Below are 26,618 nucleotides of genomic sequence, written 5' to 3'. Positions count from 1 at the left end.
TGAGGTATTTGGGTGTTTGAACCATGTGTATTGGTTCAGGCACAACTTTTAGAAGGATGGTATGCCCTTTGCCAGGTTACTCATAAAAATTCTTGATCTTGAGTATTGCTACAATGGCCTGTTTTCAGTCTGGAATTCAGGATATAAAGTATTTCTGACTTTAATTCAGAGGTGTAGCATCAGTCAGCAGTGATACTTTTTATATGGGCGGTAACAACTGTTCTTTTACTAACAGCACAGAAAACAGTATGTGCCCAGTGAGAGACCAGCTGAACATCTCTTAGTATTACCATACTATGGGGTTTTTCTCTTTCCTACTCAGGCCTCACACCCATCTATTTAAGGCAATTAAAACTCCTTGTAACTTCGGTGAGATCTTGAGCCATGAGTTTCTCAGTGATATGAGAAGGGTGGGCGGTAGCAACAAGAACCGTATACAGAAAGGAGGACCTGGGCACAATATGCCTTCCTCCATCCCACGAATATTTGTGATCTAGATTGGGTTCTTATGAATGGAAGGGTGAGAACATTGGAACTGAGAGCCTGGAACTCTGGTGTGTGAGCTGGGTGGAACCCAAAACCTCTTTCACCAAATGGGTTATTGTGTGTACATTCTGCAGTGGAAAATCATTCCACCAGAGCATTCCAACTACTCAGGTGGGAGATTTAGGCTGTAATTCAGTGCAAGATGAATTGTATTACATATATATATTATATATAGTATTCTGTGTTTATACATACATGTATACATACATATGTGTATCAGGCCAGCAGGAGCTGCACATGCTCAGCACCTTGGCAAGGCTGAGTCTGTAAGAGTATCAACACTACAGAGTGCAATGTGTTACCTGGACTAGCTGAGTTCCTGAAAGGAATTGTGAGAAGGCAGCACTGAGCTCACTGCAGGCACATTTTTCCTGCTTCTTAAGCAAGTTTTGCATTGTGGGGAGTTCTGCACTGTCCTAACTAGGCTGCTTCCAGGAGCTGAAATAGCCAGCTCAAAGATAAAGTATCTGCACGCTGCAGTCACGCTGCAGTCTGCCATGCAGACATAGCTGTTCAGGTGATGTTCTCAGACCACTGTTGTAATACCTGGTCTGGTCCATCTCCGTATTCAGTCCAGCTTTGTATATAGGTACAACTTGGCATTTTGTTGTTATTTAAATCTCTAAAGAACAATGAAAAGTACATCAGAAAAGTGATTTGAATTTGATACAGAAACATCATAGTACCAAAGGAGCTTAAACTTAGATGTGTTACTAATCATGAATGCTCTTGGAAGCCAGTGTGTTTAGTTGGGGCATCAACTAACTAAAAATACTAGAGCCAGATGGGCTGCTTCATGCATCAGTGTGCAGTCTTATCTGCTGAGAAATCAAACCAGCAAGTGCAATATGGAAACTCTTTCTGACTCCTGCAGTTGTGCCTTTTTGCTTCTGATGTAAGCTTCCCCTATCTTAGATTTACATATTCCAGAGTGTACTCAATAATTTTAGCTCTTTAACTAGACTCTGAATGCTTTGATTTGCAATCATTTCATGTAGCAATGATACAATCTACAATAAATGTTCCATTTGTAAGGGCTCCATCCATAGTAGCGCCATAAAGGAAAGCCAGCTGCAGCTAAATGCTTCAAGAACTTGTCCATGAAGCTTATTTTCATGACAGGAGGCAAGAGGTCTGAAGCCCACTCTAACTCAGAGTTAATCCAGCTCTAAGTACTACTGAATTCTCTCCTTGACTCTATAAAGCACTTCTCCCCTGATGATGCCTGATGTGGAAGGGATGTGATGTCCTTTTGGGTCTCCCTAGAATCCCAGTGAATGTGAACCTAGTACTTCTGGTTACATAGGTGTGATGACAAGAATCTAATTCAGATAATAAAATACTTTACAGAGTTGCAAAAGGGAGGAGTATCTCGTTCTATACAAGACATGGGTGCTAGAAAAACGCTTAAGACAAAAAAAGGTCAGCCGTGAATCTGTGATAGAAGCTGATAGGACTGAACCACTGGTGAAAAGTAGAAGATGCTTCATAACATATGTCTGACAACTACTTAAGATTCATGGTGGCTGGTGCCAGGGAGACAGGATACAAACACTGCATCTCTTTGTGTCAGCAAGTCCAGTGTCACTATGGATGCAGGAGACATGAATTCCAAGGGGAGAGTGGTGCCAACTTTTCTCAAAGGAATCCCTTCAACAGCTCCTCCGCTTAGGTAGTTATGAAGTTCAGTTTCCAATGAAAGTTGCTGCCTCCTGGCATTACCTCTGCTTCATTAAATAAGGAGGCAGTTATTCGGGCAGTTACACTCTACAAGGCTACACTCTGACTCTTGCAGAAAGGCAGGAGGAAGAGCCCAAAGTCACTCTTAGTAGCACTACTTTCTGAAATGAGCTTGAGAAACAGAGGGGAAACTTACGTGACAGAATATAATGAGTAGTTATAGTCATTCGAATGGGTTGCTAATGGCCAGAGCTCTATCACCTTCCATTAAAGAATAACCTGGGAAATCAGAGAAGTGAAATTCCAGCTTATTCTGAAGTGCTGCACAGAAGACATTGTATGCCAGACACATAGGAATGGAAGCTAGCGTAAGATGTGCAAGAATGCTTGAGATTCCTTTTCAGATCAGGCATGAACATTACTACTGAAGATAGAACACCAAATACAATATACATAATCACTGCAGCAAGCAGAATGCAAATAACCCCTGAAATCACAGGAGATTCCTGGCCTCTTTTGCCTGACATCAGTGCAACTCCATCTGAATTATGGATTCAATTAGGGAAAAAATAGACCTTAGTGGGACTTTAATTTCTAATGAGGTGATGCCCAGCCAGCAATTTAACTTGCATATTAAATTCATTTGATACGTAGCAGATAGACTATAGATGTATTCTAGGAGCATGTAGGAGAAGATAATGGATCACAATTCAAGAAAGGCTCATTCTGGTAATTTTCTGCATTTATCAGTTTAAACACACAGTACAAAATTCTACCTGAAGACTGTGAACAGCAAGAACTCCACTTGATTAGGATTTGAGAGTTTACAGTTTACTCTTCCTTACTAGGTCACTGGAGAATGTTTTAAAATCTTGATAGGTATCACATTTACAGTCCCATAAACAGGAAACAGCCAAACAGTGCAGTGCCAAAGAGCACTTGAAGCAAACCCAGTCACTCTGAAGCATTTGTTTCTATACTAAATACTGTACAGAGATGTTTAAAACAGAAGGAAGTTCCTGACCCCAAATGCCAGTCTCATACTGAGTGGGATTGCTGTGGTTTAACTTAAGATGTCAAAAAAAGTGAGAATCTAGTGTCAGCTATTTGCTTGTGCTCCCTCAGTAATCAGTGGAGAGATGGGCATCTCCAGGGGAAACTTCTTATTCTTGGTAACAGGTTGAATCACCTTCTGGGACAGCACATTTCCAACAGCTGTGAGGGGTATCTACATGATTCCCTTCTCAACTGAATCTTAGATTAGCTGGAAAACCAGACCAGATTTGGTGCACAGGGGCACACTAGCCCTTCTTTTGATCTGAAGACAGAAGAGGGGTTTATGTTCCCAGCATCCTACCATTTAATCTAATGCTACTAGTTAGTCAAGTAAAGCACACTACCTTACAAACCTTCTTGCCTATGTATTAGACCATCATAGATAAAACTGTACCATCAACTAGATGCCAGAATGTTAGCTCTGAAGTTGAATGGGATGAAGCTCATTCCAGGACACAAGCAGAATGTGTCTGAGCAACCTAGTCTAGTGGAAGGTGTCCCTGCCCATGGCAGGGGGTTGGAACTAGTTGGGGTTTTAATATCCCTTCCAAACCAAGCCTTTCTAGGATTCTATACCAAGAGTGGCACCATAACATTAGATGAATTGTGCACTTGAAATGTTTTTTCCTCATCACTGATCGGAAAAGGATTCTGGATACCTAGACCAGAATCTGATATGGCCATCTTATGTACAGATGTACATGACTGTCAGGATAGATGAATCCAGCTGGTGGGTTGGTGTCATTTATTTTCCAGTAAGTGCAATGAACACACTCCAGTCCCAGCTGAACAGCAGACTGCTTGTGCACTCACCACTGGGTACTGCTCCCAGGTTTTGGTCAGGGAACAGCTGTCTGTTTTCCTCAGACAATGAAACTCTCTGGAGAAAGTCAAATAAACCCTTTCTATGATGCTGCATGAATACTCTTTTATAAGTGGAAATGAGGGGTGCCACTAAGACAGACATTTAAGGGAAAGCTCCATTCAAATCTACCAGCCATTAGGCCATGTCGGGAATGCTGTAACAGCCTCATGAAAGATCCTGCTTAGTCTCTTTCATACAGTGGCTCTTAATAATGAGCATATAATAAATGTACAGTCTGGAGAAATTTACTATACAGTATCCCATTGGATTTATATAGTCATAAACTCCTACAGCACTGCTTCTATGATTTACAACAGTCTCTACTAATTATGAAGCTATGCCTGGATTTGAGATGTAAAAGGCAAATGTTACCAAACTAGTTGTACAGTGATGCACATTTGCCACAGCAATTTTAAACTGCTTGTTAACAGAGAAGCACTACAAATAACCATGTATTTCAGTCTGCTCTTAGGGAAAGCACCAAAAGCAGAAACCTAGGAAATCAGTGGGATGGGGTTTTATTGCGATGGAGTTTAGAGATAAGGGAGGGAGTTGGGAGAGGATAGTCCATAGACCCCACCAATGAAACTTCTGCTGCCTTCTGCTCAGATTGTAGGGGACTGGACATGCGAGCTTGCCTGATCCCTTCCCAAATCTATACTTGCCGATTTCCTAAACCACCTCTAGGACAAGCCTCTCATGACCTAAATGGACACAGAAGGATGTTTACTTCACAGACATTTTCCAGCACAGACATTTAAAGTTGCTGTTTCTCAGCATCTTAAACAACCATTTCAGCAAGGACTGTATGGCATTAATAGGAATTACCTGGGCATCGTGGGCAGCACAGCTGTGGTACGTGCACAGGGGAAGGACAGTGTAGACTTGGACATCTTATTCTGCTGCACAGTACATTTCCATTCTGCAGGTGAACACAATACAATACTTTTATGAAACAACCTACCTTATAAATTTCTGTGTTCCCTATTCTACATCCAAATATTCTTTATTTAAATGCATTTCTACAACATTCTGATTTCGCTCACACCAGGTTTCACTGTCTCCGAATTCATGCTGGAAGTCAGAATGCAGCAGAAAAACCTTATATATAAACTATATAAACCTTAAAATCAGAGGAAGTGCCTAAAACTGGATTGCAACAATCATCATCTGTGGTTTTCTTTTGAGCAGATTATGCTTAGGAATTGCATTTTCAAAACTGAGACCCAGATAATGAATGGTCGGTCTCTGAGGTATCCCCTGCTGAGGGTTAGTTCAAGACCACGAGAGACAATAGCATCTGTAATTGTTCCTGAAAACTGTGGAGTGTCTTTTGTTTTCATTTTATGGGTTCCCCAGCAGACAAAAAACACCAGTTGGGAGGTAGCCATTTTTCTAAGAAACACGAGCAAGTCTTGGGAATAGTGTTCATTATTCATGTCATTAACATCATATTCTATTTGGCCACATCAAAGTTTGATCTATAATTAAAACACAGGGAATTTTCTTTCTCCAGTGTCTGTAACAAGCAAAGACTATCCATTTCATATTCCCATTTCCCATCTATAATTCATCCTTTTAATTTAGGTCTGAGTTGCTCATGTTTATAGCAAGAAGGATCTTTCAGCATGAACACTGATACTATGCTATGGCTGCAGTTTTAGGTGGTGTCAGGAATAAACCCACTTCATTTTCCTGTGCCTTCTGGAGCACTGAAATGTTTCCAGCAGTGATGCAGACTTCCTTAGATGGTGTATGTATGGGCCTTCCTCTCTTTCTTCTCTTTCAAAATAATCCATTGACTCCTAAGTCTCTGTAGACCACAGGCTGTAATCATAGATCATTACTACCCACAAACTACATTTGTGCATCTGCTTTGGAAAGAGACACCAAAAATGATATCACCATCTGTTTCCAATGCTGATTGAAATTAAATATACTGATTTTACAGAGGAGGAGCAATTTTAGGCTGTAGATTCTGTGTGGGATAGAGACTGTCACTGGTGTGCGCAGCCCCTTGCCCGGTGCACCATCACCTAAGAGCCTGTAAAGCACCTGTGGAAGACAGGCTGGAACTGTCTGCTGGCCTGGCTCCATGTTGCTTACTTGTCCTGCTCCATGGCCTCACCCCCTTCTTCCTGACTAGTCCTGTGAAATCTGATGAGGTGAACATTTACTGCCTGTGCATGACCAGCTGTGATAGTTCTTCAGGACTGATTCACTCCTCAGTGCTGCCTGCGGTGCTCTGCTGGTTGCAGCAGGACACAACTATTCCAATGGATCTTGTGCTTCCTAAGACTGGTCTTAGACTCACAGTGACACTTGGGAGATCAAACCCTACTAAGTAGGGCTTAAGCACCTAGAGCAGGACTTAAGCTCTTGCAGGCCTCTATGAGTCAGGGCCATGATGAGCATTTCTGCCACAGATACTCTGAGTGAGTTCCTTTTCTCAGCCTGTGGTGTCAGTACTAACTGTAGAGAGCATTCACTTTGACCCTTGAAGTCTGCAGATCTGACTATGAAGACAAGCAACAAGCTGCTGCTGTATTTTAGGGAGTAATGACAAATTGTGAGTGTTCTGGTATACCTGACAGTAACAGCCCACAGTCTCCACTGTGCACTGGTGGGGAGGAGGGTTTGTAAAAGAAGGGGGGAGCAGGGTGAGAACACGGGCCTATGTTTAGTTTTGTTCTGGTTTAAGTATGTAAGTTATAACTTGTAAAAATACAATGCTACATACACACAACACCAAGAAAGCTTTTTTTTAAATCCCAAACTGAATAATTTGGCCTCTGTTCAGTTAATTGTCTTGCCTTTTTCTTTAACATTAGAAGTGTGTGTTGGGGGGATGGACGGTCACATCCAGGCTGTTGTTTAGAGATGGAGCAGAGATCTCCGTCTGTTGCCTGGCTCATAAGACTTGTTTTGTGCAGAGATCATATGGATCATGATGTTTGAGGCCAGCAAAGAAATTTTGGTGTTACTGGTGACAAAGACCCCTGGGGGTGTGTTTTTTATGCTGTAATATTAGGTTTAAGGTCTGTGCTTGTGCTGTGTCATGACACATTTTCTAATCCTTTATCTAGACTTAATTTGTTGAAATTATAAATTATTGAGAGTTTCCTGATGATCTGGAACTTTCACTATAGGTCAGTGTTCTGAGGGCACTTCTTTTGTCCAAGACAAAGCTCAAATGGATGGCTGGATGCTGCAGTTGTTATTTGGAGTCTTTGCAGGCAACAAGAATCACATTCCAGAGATCCCTCAGAGCATCCTCACTGCTGAAATAACCCCAAGTTACATTTTGCACCCTCATGGTGCAACAAAGGTAAAACAGAACAAACAAGGAAGTAGAGTACAGAACCACTTCTGAGCTGCATGTACTGGTCATTACCACAGTTTCCTTCTTTACTAACACTATTGCCCTGAACTGTCAGTCTGGTCTTTCATGTCATGAAAGAAATCAAATACACTCCACTTGTTGGAGCCTCACAATGTGTGGGGTATGCCTGTGCTGTACAGGAGCATACCGTGCACTTTCCCATCCCTCCAGACTAACAGCTTCCTAAAACTCATTGAGCAATGATTTGTATCCAGATCTCTAGGGTTTCCAGTTAATTTCATCCCCACCCAAGACACAGCCTTCCAGCAATTTAATGTTTTACCACACATGGATTCTGAGGAGGTTTTCCACTTACAGATCAGCAGAAGTAAGTGGAAACTCCTTTTTGCTAAAATCAAGGACTTCATTTTCTTCCTACTACATTGCTTTTCTTTTACTGCCTTTTCTCCGCTGCACAGATCTGAGATGCAGCCAAGCCTGTGTGGCTACTGTTGGTGCATCTCTGCACTAAACTGTAGTAGCAGATCCCTCAGAGCAAATGCTGCACGAGGGCCCAATATTTTACACTTGCAGGGGAGAAATAGCCAAGAAAACTTTATTCTGCATTAAATACAGCAGACAAAACTCAGCATCTGGAGTGTCTCATGTGTTACTGATTAAGAGCCCCGTATTTAGTCATTTTAAAGTACTCCAAGGGACATACTTTGACCTCATTTTCCTGCCCCCCCCAGCTGTATATGCCATACCTAGGGGATTTATGGCTGCTGTGTCTTCATGTCACGCATCACCTGATGATACCTAAGGACCTGTCCCTTCATGTCCTGTTCAATTCTCTCTGCTTCCCAAACCTTTTTCTCATTTTTCATCATCTAATTCTTCCTTCATACATTTCTACAAGCAGTGTTACACAGTCCTGTTCCTTTAGCACATTAGGGCAGCAGATGCTTTGACTGTCGAAATGCCTCTGAAGTTGTAGGCATTGTCCATACATCCAAACAACTCCAAATTCAGGTACAGAATAATCATCCACATTGCTGAAACTGCTGTTTCCTGCAGCATGACCCACTAGTGCAAACAGGTTTGAGCTTTGTCAAACTGTACATACAACAGGAAGGATTCTGGTCAATTAAGCATGTAGAAGTGGTTGTAGGATGAATAACTCAGCAATCCTACCTCTGAGCACAGACAATTTACGCAGTAGACAAGGCCATAGGGTTCTAAGTAAGGATGCCATCTCTCTCCAACACGGTACTTCTTATCTTGAAACACGCAGTATGTATCTGAGTCTGTAAAGCAGTAAAGAATTGAAAGAGCTGTGAATGCATGTCCCCATTCTGTGCTTACCAAGTGTTCCTAGGTTTTATGTACACTACTTTTTCTTTCCCCGGAGTATCACATAATGGAAATGTCCTTGATTTCATGTACTGTTGTCTCTAACTTCTTAACATAAATGCCATGGTCTCCCATCTTTCCAAAACTGCAGCTCCTGAAATAGCTGACACAATGGCTATCATACAGGGTGAGTTTATCCTTTCAGCTGCAAAAACATTGGCTAAGATCCCAACAAAACTAAAGTGCTTGATTGCTCAGATGGGTTTATAGGAAACAAAACCTTTTTACTGCAAAACCAAAGCAATTGGCTCAACTCAGGAAAATCCCAGGTTGTACAGCTGAGAGACTTTGAACAAGGGGTCTGCAAAAGGAAGGTAAATGCACTGTATTTACACTGCATGTTCAGTGTCTCCCTATTTTAACAACCTAATAAAAAAGAGGTTTGTCCTAGTGTTTCGGAACAACTTGTGCTAACTTACATATGCTTCAGCATTCACAGTATTTTAAGATCTTTTTGTACATTAAGCATTTCTAATCATGCAGGTGCAGTTCTGCAGGTATCCATCTACCTATCAGACATTACTGCCTTATCTCTCTCTGTCACATTACAGCCTCACATTGAAAACTCAAATCTCTTCAATAAAAGGATGTTCCTCATGTGTTTTCATGAGAGAATTCCTTCCTGTTATCTTAATGATGTCCAAATTCAGCTTAATTCATTACCCTCAGTCTAGATGATACTTCAAGGTATCAAACAAAATACCTTTCTTCCAAGTGATAATCCAAGCAAGGGACATTCTTCACATTTATTGGGCTAAAAGAAGGTAGCAAGAGGCAGGGATTATTAGTAGCAACTGTGAAGTGGTCTGCTTTCACTTCACACTAAAGCATGACAAATGAAAGGCAGGATCTGAAAAAGCAGATGAATGGAGTTTGGTAGTTTCTCGACTGTGGTTTCTATGACCAGGGATACCTGCATATTGTTTGCTTGGGAGCATGTACAGCGGAAAAGGTGGCCTTTTTGGAACTCTTTTCCTTTCTTAATGCATCTACTTCCTTAGAAGCAGAAGCTTCTGATATTGAGGCTGACAACTCTGTTTCTCTAGGGCAAACAATGTCTTTGGTAAGAAGAAGGCCAAAACCCAGCCTGCAGGTGAGGAGAGCAGTCCAGAGAGCTAGTAACAGGGCTGTAGCAGTCTTATTTGAGTAGTTATTCCTCCTTGTCATGCTTTCTGAAATGTGTTAACATCTCCCACGGGTGACAGGCTTTGTAGAAATACTCCCTTTGTTTTGTTTGTATTCTTTTCAATTCTCCTCGTCAAGTTTTTGACAGTGCTTAGACTCTTAATTTTCTCAAAGGATGTATCTAATCCAGTTCATATGAGGTTGTTTTTGGAACACACTCTAACAGTCTTGGACGAGCTTTACACTAGCTGAAACCTTCAGCACAATAGTCTTACACATGGGACAGAATCCAGATAATCTGTCAGATGTTTACAGAGATCACTAAAATGGAATTAAGCACTCTCTGGATTCAGGATATTTGAAATAAAACAGATTCTCCAATTGATGTGTTATGTTCTTTATGATGCAATGAAACCTGTACAACTTCAGGAAGAAGTGCCCCAAACGTGGGGGTGACCTGACTCTACTAAATGCAGGATTAGGAAGAATGTTAGAAGGTTTTGAACACAGTACCCCAGTTTGAAGATCTTTTCTGTCAAATAGAAGGAAAATGACAAATTGGGATGAAGGTGACAGCTTTGTTTGAAGTGTACTTACGTTTTACTTGTTCGAGTTTACTTCCATCTATGAAAAGGAGACAGAGCACACCACAAAAGATAAAATGAAAATCCTTCAATATCCACTTTTTTCTCATCTTTATCGACAAAAGGAAAAGAAAGAACCTCCAAAGCAGAGAATGTTGAGCTGTTGGGAAGAAAAGATTAAATTAATGAAACCAAAATCCTCTAAGATACTTGAATTCCCTGACATGATTTCATCCAGTACACACAAATCCTAAACTGTACCATGGATCTTCATTTCATGGAAGCAGCTTTGGCTTCAGATAATTTCAGTTTTGGAAAAGAGGTTACATTCCCATCCATGAAGGTTGAAATTGGGTATTACTTCTAATAAAGTCCTTATTTTATTCAAAAGCAGAGAAATCTGGCTTTGGAATTCTTCAAGATCTCTTTCATAGGAAGCCAAGTGGGGAAATGTTCTTGTGGAGTAGCTCTTTTGGATGTAACTGAGGAAATGCAGGTGTCAACTGCAACATGTTAGCTTCAGCATAACATGAACCTTGGCCATTTCTGGTGCACTGGCCCCTCACTGTGGCACTCCCTGCTCAGGGCAACATGTTGGCCATGCTCTCGGCAAAGGGAGCTCTCCTCCCACATCTCACAGGCTTCCACCACTATTCACCTCCTCCGTTTACCCCCTCCCAACCACTATTGTTCTGAGATTGTGTATAATTGGTTTTCCCTTCTGTGGCCTTGATATCTGAAAGTAGAATGGGGGAATGACACGTAATCTTCATTCCTGTAGATCTTTGATGTCAAAACCTGGCATATGGTCAAAGCTCAAAGTGTTCTTCTCTGTGTGGTGCAGAGGTGGTATCATACTTGCCGCATGCACAGTTCCTCTTGTCTTTTTCTGCCTTTAAAAGGTGGGTTATTTATAATGAAGAAAAGACATAAAATAATAGACTAAAGTAGAATTCATTTATTTCTGACAGCCAACCGAGGGTTCTAAACTGAGAAAAATGGTGATGCTTTACTGTTTATCAGAATTCACTGCAAAAATATTCTCTTCCCAGAGTCCACCTGTCTATAATTATAGCATCAGAAAGCTTGGGGGTTGATTTGCAGAAGTTTGATGTGCATTCACAAGTAGCTTTACAAAACTTCCAAAAAAAAATAATTATAATAATTCATTATTGGAAAAATAAACCATCTGCTTTGTGAAGTCATTTGACCTCTTCAGGTTTCATATAAGGAATAGAAGTGTGAGCATGTTTCAGCTCACAGATAACCGAAGCAGAAATGATAACTTATACATGTATATTCAAAATCAAGTGGTAGATAACTTAGAGAAATCACCAGTAAGTTAACAGTGCCTAAAAAGAAACTCTTCCTACTGAGGCTGTTGAGATCCAGAATCCCGCAGCGAAGGGTGGCTGGTCTGATTTTATCAGAGTGGTTTTATTGCCTTTCCTGTTCAAGGCTTGTGTTACTCTACCTTCCCAAACCACAACCAGAATGGGCATCCTCCTTAACTAACCAAATCTATGCAGCTACTCTGCCTATGCTCAGTCAGCTCACTCGAAAGAACGCAAACTGCATCTGAAAACACCCCAAAGAATAACCCCATTTTAAAAGCCCACTCCCTGTGCAGTAACAAAATACAACTTTCCATTTATTTTGGAAGCTGAGAATAATATTCCAATTTCAGAAGAAAAGTTTAAGTCATTTTTTCCTTTCAAAGTCTTCAGATCACATAGGACATTTTTAAAGCCAAACAAGCTTTTAAATACTCCTTTAAAATTACACCCTTGTAATTCAGTCCCAGGAATCATGCAGACGCTGAGAACAACAGTAGCACATCCTGGGACTAGCAGAACTGTGTGCATTTCAGTGTTTTGGCCTTCCTGGGGGTTGCTTCAGCAAAGCGTATTTATAAATGGAGCACAATTACCCTTTGTGCAGCACTTTACCTGTTGGCCAGCTTGGTTGGTTCCAACAGAAAGGCTCAGAAATCCCTCCATTTCAAAGGTCATGTATTCAAAAGGAAGAGCATTTTAAAAGTTGGATTGCCTAGCCTCAGAAATGCTGCACAGTGATGTGAAATGGAGGAGTTAATAACAGAAACGGGATGGAGACTTTTGATGTCTTTCTTAATTCTCTTTAATTTCTGTATTGTTGTTACTCCAAATATAAACACATACTTTTCACTATTAGCACACTCCCTTTATTTCCCCAAGGGGCAACATCCTAAAAATATTCCTGCATTTAAATAATCTCCGTTAAGATTAACCTGTTAATTATTGGTGTGTTTTCGGCGTGGTGGAAACAATGAAAGCGATCACTTCTCGCATGAGGTACTCAGCTTGCGGGGCTGTGTTTAACGCCTCGCCCTCCAAAGCGCCCGCCGTGGTGACCGCAAGTGCTAGTGCCCGGCCCCGTCGCGTTCCCCCGTTAGTGCAAGCAGGGAACAGCGCGGGGCGGGCAGCGGCTGTGCGGGGCGCTGGGACACCAACCGCGGCTGCCGGGGGGCGGCGAGGCCGGGGGAGCTCAGCCCAGGCCCGCCGGGGGGCTCTGTCCTCCGCCCTCCGGTGCGGGGCACGCAGCTCCCGCCGCTCGCCCCGAGGCTTATCCCTGCGCGTCCGCCGTCGGGGGTGCTTTTAAGCGGGCGAGTGTCCAAGCGAGCCGCGGCCAGAGGCGCCTGGCTCCGCTGCTGCAGCACAACAGCCGTCCCTGGGGCGCCGAGCCCAAGGCGCGCCCCGCAACCCCGGGTCAGGTCGAGGGCTGCCGTCGGAGGAGCCCCGCTCCGAGCAGCGGAGCTCGGCAGAGCGGACGGCGGGGCCCGGCCAGGTGCCGGCGGTGCCTCCGCAGGGAAGCAGGACCACGGGCCGGCCCCGACCACCGCCCGGGCGGAATAAGCCGGACCCCCGCAGGGCTGGCGGGGGCGCCAGCCCAGGGCAGCGCTCAGCCCACGGGCGCAGCTCCGACAGCGGGACCGCGCCTCCCCCGGGGTCCTGCCTAGGAAAGAAAAGCTCACTAACCTGGGGCAGGGCTGGAGGCCGCTCCGCTGTGCCGCGGGCCCCGGGGACTGCCGGCGAACGGTGGCTTCGGCTCGAAGAGCCGCGCGGCTCCGCTCTCTCCGCTCCGCCGGGGTACGGGAGGGCTCCGGCCAGGCGGCTCCGCTTCCCAGTCACGTTGCCATAATCTTCTCCCGCAGCTCGCCCGGGCTTTCAGGTTTTCCAGTCGCTCGCTCAGTGGCGGGCAAGGAGGGAACCGACGGCAGCCCCTCTGTCCCCTGATGGACGGGATGGGGCGGGCGGGAGGCAGGAATCCGCTAAGCCCAGGGCAGGCGCTTCGCAAGGTCCCGGGCTGCCTGGCAGGGACACCTGCCACCACCTCCTGCCCCAGCGGGGAGCGCAGCGAGGCCCCGCGGCCGGAGGATGCTCTCCGCGGCGGGTCCTGCCCCGCAGCCCCGCCGGCACTGGAGCGGCGGCGGGAGGAGGAGTGGAGGAGCCCGCGCCCCGGCGGTCCGCCTCCCGCCCCGGCCCCCTCCTCTCCCGCGCCCGCTCCTGCCGCCCGGCACAGCAGCGTGACTGACACGACTCGGGGTGGAGTTTGCTCCCCTCGGGGGGGACAGGGCAGGCGGGGGGGGGGGCGGCGGCGAGAGCGGAGCGATCCCGGGAGGGGTCTCGGGTCCTTGCCCCCTGCCGCCGTGCGGGAACCACCTGCGGGACCCGCGCCGGGATCTGCCTTCAAGCAGCGCTGCGGGCTGGGTGACCGCCTCGGTTACCGACCCCCGTGGGCCCTTTGCGTAGGGAGAGGACTCTACACCACATGGCTCTCTAATGGGCTTTTCACGCACGGGGTGCCCTCCAGGGCACGGCCAGTGGAGTCAGCGTCCACTGGGATTTGTCAGCCACCTTCTGCTGATACCCTCTGGTCTGATTTATTGTGTTAGAAGGTTTCAAGGTCACATTGAGATTCTGGTGGAACTAAATTAAACCCATGACTCATGACATTATATGCTTGGTCAAACATTCTTTTTCTGTCTTGTTGTAGCCCCTGTAACTAATAAGAAGAGATCAGTGAACCCTTGACAAATGATCTGAGAAAAAGGGTGAGGTATGAAAAGACATCCTGTGGAGAAACAAATTACAACCTATTTCCCCTAGTTTGGGAGCAGGGTGTTTGGGGAGCACTGCTGGGAGGTCACACACCTCCCAGGCTTGGTAGATCTTTTCAGAAGGATGAAAATTGAGCAGAACTTTAATTTCTTCCATAGTAATTTAGGGGATGAAATACTGAAAACAGAACATACAGTGAAACCTTACACTAGCGTGAGCAAAGAACAGTTAACTTACTAAGGACTTTGTGGTGTGACTTTAAGAAGAATGGGGGCTGTATGTTAGTAAAATGTGACTTTATAACTCCTAATATTAAAAAAGGAAAAGAGAAAGAAACTGCATTCTGGAGCTAAGCACTCTGAAAACACTGCTCCATGCCTGCTTCTGTGTCACTGTGCCACTCTTTGCTTTGCTTTGCTTTAATCCCTGTTCCAAAGAGAAATCATCACTTAAAGCTCTTAGTCCTGAATGTGGTGGCTACTGCTGCAGGCTGATAGGTTTGGAAGTGAATTAGGGATAATTTTGTGTGAATGGAAATGGGCAAATGGAAAAACAAATGGTGACTTTGAATCAGAAATATGACAGTAATTCACACTTGTAGGCCAGGAATCTGAGCTGTGCAAGCTCTGGTCCTGCACAAGTATATATCCATGCTCATGGAGAGAAGATGTAAACATGTACACACATACTTCTAAGTTGTGGGGTCGTAGTGGTGGTGTTCCATTAGATGTACTGGGTTAGACTGGGCAGGCTCAGCCTGTGAGATAACCTGTGTATGAATAACATCTGCACCCAGATCTGTGACTGAACCACCCCTATTGCATTCTGCAAAGAGCTAGACCCAAACCCAGTTGGAGTCTTCCCACTGACATGGTCACAGGATGGAGGGACTTCCCTTGGAGCTGCCTTTGGCTACCTGGGAGCCCACAGGCTGTGGGAGTAGTAGTAAGTCCTGTCTCAGGAACTGAATTCATACACCAGCAGGAAATGTAGAAGCAAAGGGTGTGACACCAAAGGTAAATGAAGTAAAATGAAATAGGGATCATACTGTGAAAGGAAAGGAGTTTGGTACTGGAAGAGTCCAGCAGGATGCAGTAGATTGTGTACATCCTTTGATAGCTCTAAATTTCAGTGAGACTGTCTCGTCAGGGATGCTTCCTGGCTTTAGTGCAGCAACAAGTGAAGCTCTGCACTTCTGTCCTGCGGTCCTTACAGGAGGCTGAGGTTCTGCTGATGAGTCTGTACATGGTAGTTTTACTTCCAATTCAAAAATCAATCTATTCCCTACATGTTGGAGCTAAATTGGCATAGCACCAGATTTCAGAGGAGTTAATGAGATATTAAAATGCCCTTAGTGATGTCATTAAAATGACATTTCTTTATAGAGAAGGGGAATTGCACAGGGGTCCAAATTCCAGTGGTCCAAAATCAAATGGTTTGATTTCCCGAATTCCTGTGTTACTGCAGTTGGATGAAGGCTGGGTTCTCCATGCTGGGTCGCTTATCTGTGAGGGTTTTTTTCTGTTGGTGATGTCAGTGATTAGAAGCTTTGTCTTCATTGTCCTTATGGATAATGGTGGCCAAAGTGAACATACATATGGTGTCTTTCTCAGAAGCATCCTGGGGATTATGAGTATCTGTTTGCTTCAGTGTTACTCAAACCCAAATTTGCATTAGAAAAGATTTTGCAGATCTCTGTGAGTAGGAATCCATGGCTTCTTGTAGGCAAGCTTGATAGTTTGGTTTTATAGCACCCACATCACTTTGGTGCCGCTTTGGGCCTGGCAGAGCTCAAGTTTACTGTGTCGACATCCTCAAGAGCAGCTTACCCAGCAGAGCTGCCCACCTCTGTCAGACTGCCTCTATTCAGCACTCACCACATTAGTTTCCTTCTCTGGGCTGATACGAAGTCCAGTGTGTGTAGATAAAGCCAACAGTAATCGTTGCAGTGATCTTTATGCATAGTCAGTGTAGTAGTAATGAGAAGTGAAATATTTTCTATAGACTCTGTGACCTGAATTCTTTTGCAGAGAGATTCCTTGAAAATAAATTCCTTATTTGGCCTGAAGAGTGCCTTGGGAAAGTTGCTATAGATGCCAGCACTTCCCACTGTGTTCTCTAAGACTGTTTCAGAAGATGAGGGTGTCTGACAGTCTCTAATTCAGGTGTAAGACCTTTGCTGAACATAGAGATATACGAAAGGGAGCTCTTTTCTCACTCTGGCATATTTAGATTGTAGAGAATTGGCTGAAAGATCCTTTCGTTCAGGTGAGGGCTTGGGACCACAGCCCAATGTGCTTTGCTTGTCTCACTATTAATACAGCCCCATATAAGGGAGTCTGTCTTGTTCCCCTTAGACCACAGCACTGGTGTGATTTAGCAGACATGTCTGCTAAGCCCTGTCAGTGCTGGGCTGTTACTGCAGCTTGTGAACTTCAGGGCTGCCACACACGTGGGACACAGAGAGCTCCAGAGAAGCATCAGATATGTAGCTGTTACCTTTCATGCTGCCAAGCAGAGCTCACTGCTTGAATATGCTCTGCATCCTCGAGTCTGGAGAGGAAAGAACTGCTCCCCATAGTAAGCATTAGGCATTCAAGGATGTCCTAAGATTTTAAGAGCACAGAGATTTAGCCATGTAATTCTCACGAAAGATAGTGGAAGTTAATCAGGTAATAATAACCTGTGACACTGACAGTAGAAGTCCATCTCCTTGGGCTGTGCCTCACAGTGACTGAGCAGTACATAGGTATCCTGTTATTTTTTTCATTCGTGAGGGAAAAAACAGGATAAAAGATTCATGCCAATCCTGACATGTTTATGCACCATGTGGAGTTTTCTTAATTGGAATAGACATTGAGCTCTCTGAGATGTGAGACACATGATACAGCTTCCATTTACTTCCCTGACTTTTTTCCTTTGCTTTCAAGAAAAAAATATTACCTATGGTCAAATCTGCACTCCTGAAAAAGTATGAAAGGAAATTCTTAAACTAATGAACTCCTTTGTTTTTTTGCTTGCTATAAATTCCGTGGATCCTCTTGGAAAATGTGTCTTAAGATGCTAAAAATTATTCCCAGGATTTTATAAAAGAGAGATCTAAATTACTTTTTGTGGTTTGGATCAGCCCTTCAAGTATCATATTGGGAATAGGGGCTGGATGCTCATCAAGCAGTCTTCACTTGTACTGTTAAACTAAAAGGGCTTCAGATGTGCATGATTTTGTGATTATGGCATAGGATGGTCATGAGCATTCTCCACCCTCCTGTTCATGCTGTAGCACTGACTTCATCCGCGGTGGGGTTTCAGTCCTCTCGCACTAGAAATGAATTTGCTCATTGAGCAGTGAGGCAGATGGATGTGGGGAATCTGAGATTCAGTGCAGTTTGCAAAGTAACAACAACAACATTTCATAAAGTGTCTATTTGCAGCCCAGTTCCTCATTACCTTGATGTGGATATACTCAGCTGAGACTGCACAGTATCTGAAACCTGTCATTTGTCAAGAAAGGCAAATAAAATCTATGTTGCTAAATCTCACTTCTAAACGCATGGGTGAGAATTAAGTCCTGAGAGTTGCCAGTGGCAAACATGAAAATGCAGAAGGGAACTACACTTTTTCATCCTGTCCTAGAGCAAATGATGCTTTGGTAGGTGAGGTGTTGGGAATACCATGTACAGGTATAGATGTACACGCACTCAGAGGTGAGGCCCTCCTGAACTCTGCATTGGTTTCAAAGTGCTCATCTCCAGCTGTTTCTATCCTATCCTATCTAATCCAATCCAATCCATTCCAGATATTTATAAGATACTACAGTGTGTGTGCAGCTGTAATTGTGATACTATAATTCTCTTTCATACCTCTAATGTCAAAGAAAGTCTGCAAGACAGTTTGTAGGTATACAGATGTTTTAGTGGGTTTATGAGCTGCATGAGCTTCACCGTGGTGTGTCAACACACCAGTACTGAGTGGTTTACTGAGAGGGAAAGAGCAGTGAAGTGTCATTACCAAGATACGTGCAAGCAGTTATTATTCAAACTTTCAAAAGAATCCAAGGAATGCACACCAACTACAATGAAATGATGACAATGCTGATCTTTGTGACATTCCCAGAAAGTTTTCCCATCTCTGCTCTCTTTCCCTGTACTTTCTTCTGCAGACAGTTGAATTTTCCAATTGGGAAGTTCTTCACCAGGTACATCTTACTGTCAGTGGTGCATTGTAATCTTGAACAGAAACTCCTGATTTCTGGTTTATCCCCTTTGTGTGTCAATCCATCTAACTTACCTTTTCTAAAAATGCAATTATTTAGCTATGCCAGATTTGGCTTTTTGTCTTTTTCCAGTATTAATAGTAGTGATGGATTTCTTTTGCATTATTTAATCTTGTATTGAAATGCAGTGGGTGTTGGAGGCACAGTGTCAATAAAGTAGGTGAAAATAGACCTCCAAATCCCGAGTTGGTGTCACATATTTGAGGGAGCTTAGAGGGGCCTTTTTTTCCCTCCAAATCTTCAGTCCAATCTCTCATCTATAACTCTTGCACAGACCACATTCTGTGAGCACAAAGCTTGCACAGCATCCAGTTACTGCTTCTACCAGAGTGTAATACTACATAGTAGGCAGCAGCATCTCGGTGCCTTTTTTCAGCAAGTGAAAAGCAGCATCAGACAACCCATGTAAGTGCTTAGTTCTGAGTTCTGGCAGGAGCATTACCTTCATTGGTTTTTCAGTACCACACATTTTGAAAACAGCAGAAGGTGGTGTAGCTCCCATAAAAGCAACAGACGTTTTCCCTGCCGTTGGAATTGTTGATTAGAATCACACTTGGTAGAAATCTGCAGGAGTTTAAGAGAGTCACAGTGATCTGCACTTGCTGAGGTTATAGCTGTACATGAGAAAAGCAGTCACAAATCTGACAGATTGATCGTACCATGATAAAGATCCACTTGCTGAGGCATTTCTGTACAGCTGAGATGCACCAGATAAAGCAGTGAGTCCTGTCTCCCGAGGCTGCCAGAAGGAGTCAAGGCAGCCTGAACGGGGCTCCAATTGCAATTCAAATACACTTCTCTAAACCCGTGATTAGTGCTGCTAATCTTGCCTCGCTAAGCCAAAGACAGTAACAACGAGGTTACTGAACACCTCAGCTATTAGGTAGTTCTTCTGCTTAGAAACTTGCTGGTACTAGAGGCTTTTGAAACCCATTAGGAAAACTGAACTTGCCAAATGAGCCTTCTCTAGGGAGAACAAAAGTCAAATGTGTGCCAGCATGGAGCCAGAGCCTGCCAGGGCTGAGCACTCGCAAATCCCATTGCTACCAGCCAAACCTTCATGTAACTGAACCCAGTTGTAAAATGAACTGATAGCCGTGGACCTGCCTTTCACATTGATACCAGGATTGTGCATTTGCTCAGAGCAGACCCTAATGTGTTGACTTGCACTAAACTGTGATAGTTTGGAAAAGCCACATTGTCCTCTGGCTTGCAGCATCCAACTGACCATGAGGGGCCCTTACCAGCACGGAGTTAGGCCAGACAGTGGGACCACTTGTCTCTCTTGTCTAGTCCATAAAGCTGGTCCTTGAGCTTTTCTTCACCAGGAGAATGGTGATCCTTTCACATGAACAGCGTTTAGAGAGAGGGGAAAACCAGCCAAGCTGTTTCAAAAACCCACAATGAATTTTCAGCAGAGGATGGGAACAGCGGAAATTTCCAAGAGGATACTGGTGAAATTAGAGACGGCTGAGAATATCTGTAGAAAAAAGGTTTAAAATAAGGAAAAGGGGGGATTTCCTTTCATCAGGAAAAATGTGAGTGTAAAGCACATGGAGAAAAACAAACAGTGAAGACACTGTTGCTAGTGGGCTGCCTTTGTAAGTATTAATGGAACGTCACAGAACAAGAGTTTCTTTTATTCTTTTTATCCCAGCTCCCTGCTTGCGAGGTTCTTGTGTGAACATGCAGCAGTTTCCAAGGCTGTGAAATTATCAGACCTGGAGCAATGCCAGTACAAACCAATTTATTGGGGTCCAGCAATTAACTAAAACCTAGAAAGCTTGATTAATTGTGGCACTGCTCAGCAGGGAACACTGAGGAAAAAAATCAGACTAAACTCATGCAGTGTCTCTGTTCCATGTACCAATTTACACTGTATGTAAAGAGAAGTTTCCTCTCTGTAAATACCCTCAGTGTATTATTTTGCACCATGTACAGAGAATAATTACAATGCCATTTGAGAAAATGCTGGTCGATGGCTCTCCGGATAATAATTTCCTAATAGCTGTTATCCTGTTCTATATTTTTGCTGTTGAATTCATATCTTATTGTAACCCAAACAATGGGATATATTATTTTAAGACATTGGTTTATTTAAGCTTCTCTCTGGAGGGGCATCTTGAGAATCCAGCACTGCTCTGTTTCTTTGTCTTCCCTCGAACACTGATGTGTGCAAGCAAGGTGAGGGTTTGGAAGCTGTTCAGAATGAGTTAGGGTAGAAAAGAAGCAAACAAAAAGGTTGAGCAAAGAACCAGTTCACCAGGGCAAGATATGTGGACTGAACTGGAGTCCTGTAGTCTGAGGAGACAAACAGGAACTGGCACAAGCTGAATCAGAAATATCTTATACATTATGAGAAGCAACCGCAAGGTGTAATTAAGGCATCAGCTGATTTCATTATGATAGTGTTAACAGTGTCCACATTGCTTGTTTTATTGTAGGGCTTGTCATAAACCCCTATGCATAAACCAGGATTTTAAAATCTCATTTCTAGCTGCCTTAGTGGTACATTAATCACTTTTAGTATAGATCACTGAGAAGAAAGTAAATATTCCAACTCAGTGTAATGCACCACTGCAGAGTATTGTAATGGGTGGTACAAACCACTGGGTCTAGCAATGCATCTTAGTGCCTCTTACATCCAAATAATTCAATGGCTAGTAATGGAAAAAAAAAGCTGGCTGAGGATAAAAAAGTAGTGTTAAAAGAACCCTCCCCCGGGCCAGTGGAAAGAAAAGATCCATGCAAATGTTTTTACTTTTTCAACATCATTTTGTATCCTAATCTGCGTCCAGCTGTGACACTGTCACATTCTCAGGTTCAACGGATGCCATCCGCAGACAGTGCTAGATTGCATTAGGCAGTGGTGATAAGAAAGTCAGTGGAAGCATCATGTCCAGGCAAGGCATGGAGCTGGGGCTGTAGGGTGATTCTGGCCGTTCAATGAGGTGGGAAGGGCTGTCTCCTTCAATTTCACTGTATTTATGGGGGATTTAATGTATTTTTTTTAAGATACTTGCAGTGGAAATGGGTTTGTCGGAGGTCATCTAATTGAATCTACAGCCCTGGCAACCCTTCACAAAGGCTGCCAGGAGTGACCGAGTTGCTAATGTTTAACTGTGAATACCCAGCGGGGGTCCTCCACAGGCCTGAATACAGTCAATTATGTTATTTTTCTAAATATTAGTGACTCAGCTGTCTCTGCTTGTGAAGAGTTGCCAGGGTCACAGATACAATCAGACAGATCCTCCCCCCCTTCACCTCTAAGAGATCTGGAGAATCATTTTCAATATCACACTGACTATGAAAGGGAAGGGCCCTTTCAGGGCTGTGCTGCTCCTCCAGAGTGGCTGCAGACAGTGCTTTTGTGGGGTTCCAGTGCACCAGGCAATGTGTAATTGCTTGGGGGGAACACTGGCATGTACAAGCAGCCTCACTGAGCTCGGTGAAATACATTTCACAGCTTAGCTTAGTAGGCACTAGGGCTGAGATCTGACAAAACACAGAGATGCCAATGGCTTGTGTCTCTCCTCGAGTACTCTTTTGTTCTTTCCTTCTTACAGAATCATAGAATGGTTTTCCCTCATCGTGCTCCACATATCTCTCTGGAAGGAATGTCTTTATGTACTGTAAGTTCAGGTTTCCATTTTCCTCTGTAGACTGTGAGGAACACAGAGCTGTGTCAGCAGACACAGGCACACATCCCCTGTCCAGAGCCCTCTTCAGCCGAGCCTGGCAGATGCTCAGCAGCCCTGCTCCTTTGCCCTCTACACAGAGCTCTGCAAGTATTTTAGGTTTTGACTACAGCTTCCATAGTTTTTGGCACAAAGGCTCTTTTCCAAAGCCCAGCCTTCTCCAGCAACATCATCCCCATCTTTGTGGTCCCCAGCCCAGCTCTTCTTATCTGATAAACAGCTTTTGGCAGAGGGAAAAGTCCTAGAGCGTTTGAGTGCCAGTGTATCGTTCTGGCCCACGTTTGAGGTAGTGCTTTGCAGTTGGCAAAGTTTCCTAATTTACTGCTGTTAAATTTTATCCAACTTTAGGAATATTATGTGGATGTGGCCAATCTCCAGCTATTCTGAATCCATTGCAAATACTTTGCCAGCATGTGTCCAAGTTTTTAATCCAATTTTGATGTTTCTAATGCTGATACAATTTCCCTATAAGTACCTTCAGGCATGGCATTTGAATGCAGCAGACAGGAGTTCAACTGTCTGGAGCCCCACTCCCAGGAGGTGAGACCCTTATTCCTTTGGCTCCCTCTCTCTCCTAGGGATAGAAAGCCCAGACTGGGTCTCTAGTGACCACCGGTGCTGCATCTCTGACGTGCTTAACATACACATCATTTTGTTTGTGAGTGAGGATCTCAACATTGGAATGAGCAGAGAATCAGGAGTCATGAAATGTCTTCTGCTGTTTGACATCAGTCCACTTCATTTTGGGGTACCAGATGTGTTAGAAATACAGTAGGCTAGATAAAACTACAGTGAAAACAGAACCGAAGTCTGAAATGCTTCAGTACTGCACAAAACCTGACTTTGAAGAATCGGACATTATCGAAAGGGTGCCTTTGTAGCTTGTTCTTCCTATAAAAACAGGGAGGAAACCAAGCCACCTTCTGTTAAAGCTGGAGTTTCCCCTGACTGGAGCTCCCCTAGCGAGAAGGAAAATAACCCAGCAAGGGAGAGGAGGCTGGCTGTGTTTAGACAGTCTGTCCTCTTCTGATCTGCGTGTGCCTCTCAGGAGGAGGAATTCCCTGGGAAGGTTTTGATGTCTGACTAATTACCAAGGCCAGTGTCTCCCTCCTGTAGGAGGAGATGGTTTGGAACAGCAGCTAAACCAAAGGAGGAGATGGTTTCCTCAATGGTTTTGAATTCTTTGCCTTCTCCCCAGATTGTTGTCATGATGGACAGAGTGTAAAACTCCATGACAGTACTTTAGGACTCCATTGTGGAAAACTGAAACCTGGATGTTACTAATGTTGCAGTTACTGTGACCAATTTTGGTTTCAGAAACAATCAGATCAGCAGCATCCTCTCTTGTACTCCAACTCATCCAAGTATTCGTCAGTGAGAACTGGTGTAAATGATGATGTCCATTGCTATAAGCAGCCTGTAAACACCCATCAAAGAGGGAAAGGAAGATATTTCTATCTTCTCTTTCAACAAATGCACCTTTTTTTTCTGGTGGCACCAGCACCCATTATTGTTCACAACACTTTTCTGCATTTCTCTTTGTTACTTTATAACATTCAATAACTTAAGCTTTTAGCAGAATCATATCAACAGCAAAAGCAATTTATCAGTCAGTGTGTTCATCTTTCCGTACTGGTTCTGTCACCAAAGAGCTCCACCCTCCCCTGTGCAGTTAGAAATACAACTGTTATGTGTGATTGACCATGAGAGGTTTTGCAGACCGAATTCATGGCTAGTGGAAGCAGGCAAATTTCACTTCAGTTTACCTGAACTCATATACTTCTGTGCCAGAAGAACCAGCTGACAGAACTGGTTTAATGGAGGTATAACACTATCTGATTGATTGCATGAAGTACAATAAAAATTACCATCTGAGAGGAAAATTAGTCCTGTCATAGCATCCTTAAAAATCCTTCCCTTTGAATCCAGCCATACTATGAAGTGGAGAGGGAGCAGGAGTTCCAGCAGCTCAGTGTTAGCTGTTGCACTGCCCCATGTGATGGCAGGGGGCTGTGCTGACAAGAGAGGGGTCAGACCTTGTCTCATCTGGTGAGTTCATGCCTGGCACTGCTATTGCACTGCACTGTCTTACCTGAAGGGACTTTAAAGCTTGTGACCATTTCAGGTTATCTCTTATTCAAATGAAGAAACAGTAAGAGGAAATACTTTGCGTGAAGGGACCCATCAGGCTCAGAGTGGAATTACAGCAGTGCGTGTCTCTCGAGTTTTGGCTTGGTGTGCTACCAGCTCAGTGACATTGCCACTCAATAAACATGCTTTTTCAGGTATTTATACATTCCTTCAAGTATCTCAAATCTTGGGAGGATCCAGACCTCTCTCTTCCTCAGTTAAGGTACAGAAGACCCTCATATGAGGTCATAGGCTTGCTACTCCTTCTACCATGACTCTTTAAAAGAGAAAGCAGAAGCTGATATTAAAAAACAACAATACCCAAACAGAAGCCCCCAAAGCTGGGTACAAGTTTTAAAAAGAGCCAATCCTTTGTTCACTTTTCCTTTTACAGGCCACCTTCCAAATATATGCAGGCTAACTGTATTACAAGGAGTGGATTAACACAGAAAGGTTCTCTAAAGCAGACCTGTTGAAGTTATCTTTAACATTAAAAGCAGAGTGTTTGTTTTCTTTAATATGGAGGCCAGCACCAATAAAAACACCAGTGAAGGAGGCCAGTATTACTAGATCACATGTCTGCTTTTATCTCACACTGGAGTTAGAGTAGAATGATTTTTGCTTGGAAACTTTGAAGCTGGACTGCATCCTTTCATGCTGAAATCATATCTCCTGCAAGGATTATTGGAGGATATAATGTTTCCTCCAGCTTCTTATTTTCTCCACTCCTGAACTTGGACTCTTGACCTCAGCTTTTCTCTGGTTATGACCAAGCACTGGCCTTCAATTGAATAGCTGAGCTTTTTACAATCAGATCAGCTTCTGCTCTTGTAATTTCAGACTCATTTTGTGACATTGATATTGTAGATCTTAATTAAAAGCCAAACATTTTATATCTTGGGTAATGACCATACAGGAACCGCCGGGTTTCGCTCCCATGTGCGTAACCATCCAAAGCATTCAATATGTGTGATTGAAGTGGAGTTGTGCACAGGGTGTCTGCGGGCCCCTCTTCCTCTTTGTGTCCCCTCTGCAGCACAGCTCTGCACCTGGGCTTTGCTCTGTGACCAGGCCATGAGTGGCAGGTAACACAGGCTTACAGGGCAGGGTTAGATGGTGGGTAGTAAAGATATCTATTGCTTGGCTATGCCACTGTTTCTTGCTAGCACCAGTGGGGGTTAATTGCATTGGATTGTCTGTGTAGGTAAGGTTAGATGTACTCTCCAGGAGAGTACTAAATCTGGACAGCTTTCTGTTCACAGGACTCAAGGTATTTTTTAAACTTTCAAATTATTCTTTATTAGCTGGATATGTGCTTTATCTCACTGAAGAGATGCCAGGGAGATTGGGTTTTGGTTGTGCAGCTACAGTATCAGCTCGATTATACAGCTACTGATCTTGTAGCCAACAAATTTGAATGTCTTTGAATGTTTGAGACACCAAACAAATTGTTGGAATATGGTCCTGAAATCAAACAGCACTGGGTTTGATACAGTCATGTTTTATCACTGTTAACAGCTATTTCATGGGCATTTATTTGTTTCAGGAGTGTAAAAATCAGGATAACCAGGTACCTCTGCTATATCGCCCTGTGCAAACTTTGCCTTCTGTCAATAAGCCCCAGCCTGGTAGTGTATGAATGACTTTCTGCTAAGGGTGAGACTTCCAGGGTATTTTTCAGACCTGCAGATCAAGGGAAGGTTACTTAGTCAAGTCTTTCAGGTTCTGTTGTCCAGAACACAAAATATGTCTGAAGAAATGGGACTGCAAACAAAGTTTTGCCTCTGAATATAACAGGCGTTATCTTCACCCTGAGTGAAGTCAGT

The 26,618-nt window shown here is 43.8% G+C and overlaps 2 protein-coding genes across 3 annotated transcripts in view; one reads left to right on the top strand and one right to left on the bottom strand.

The window, feature by feature from the left end:
- Window positions 1-14,159, bottom strand: part of CHRDL1 (chordin like 1) — a 38,093-nt gene extending 23,934 nt beyond the window's left edge. Inside the window, exons 1-4 of one of the 2 annotated variants that reach the window (XM_061361894.1) lie at window positions 13,609-14,159; window positions 10,605-10,751; window positions 8,664-8,776; window positions 4,976-5,069 (exon numbers count right to left, since the gene is read on the bottom strand). In XM_061361894.1, coding sequence (XP_061217878.1) covers window positions 4,976-5,069; window positions 8,664-8,776; window positions 10,605-10,701 — 304 coding nt within the window. In that variant the 5' untranslated portion in view covers window positions 10,702-10,751; window positions 13,609-14,159. The remainder of the gene's footprint in view (window positions 1-4,975; window positions 5,070-8,663; window positions 8,777-10,604; window positions 10,752-13,608) is intronic. The other variant, XM_061361893.1, reaches the window with a different exon arrangement.
- The window catches only part of PAK3 (p21 (RAC1) activated kinase 3), a 171,611-nt gene that overhangs the window by 18,279 nt on the left and 126,714 nt on the right, over window positions 1-26,618 (top strand). The window lies entirely within an intron of this gene.

This window comes from Neopsephotus bourkii, unplaced genomic scaffold (genome assembly GCF_033783945.1).
Source record: "Neopsephotus bourkii isolate Nb327-2 ecotype Australia unplaced genomic scaffold, CSIRO-AGI_Nbou_v1 NB_1067, whole genome shotgun sequence".
Classification (NCBI taxonomy): Eukaryota; Metazoa; Chordata; class Aves; order Psittaciformes; family Psittacidae; genus Neopsephotus; species Neopsephotus bourkii.
This window is presented reverse-complemented; position numbering and strand designations above follow the sequence as displayed.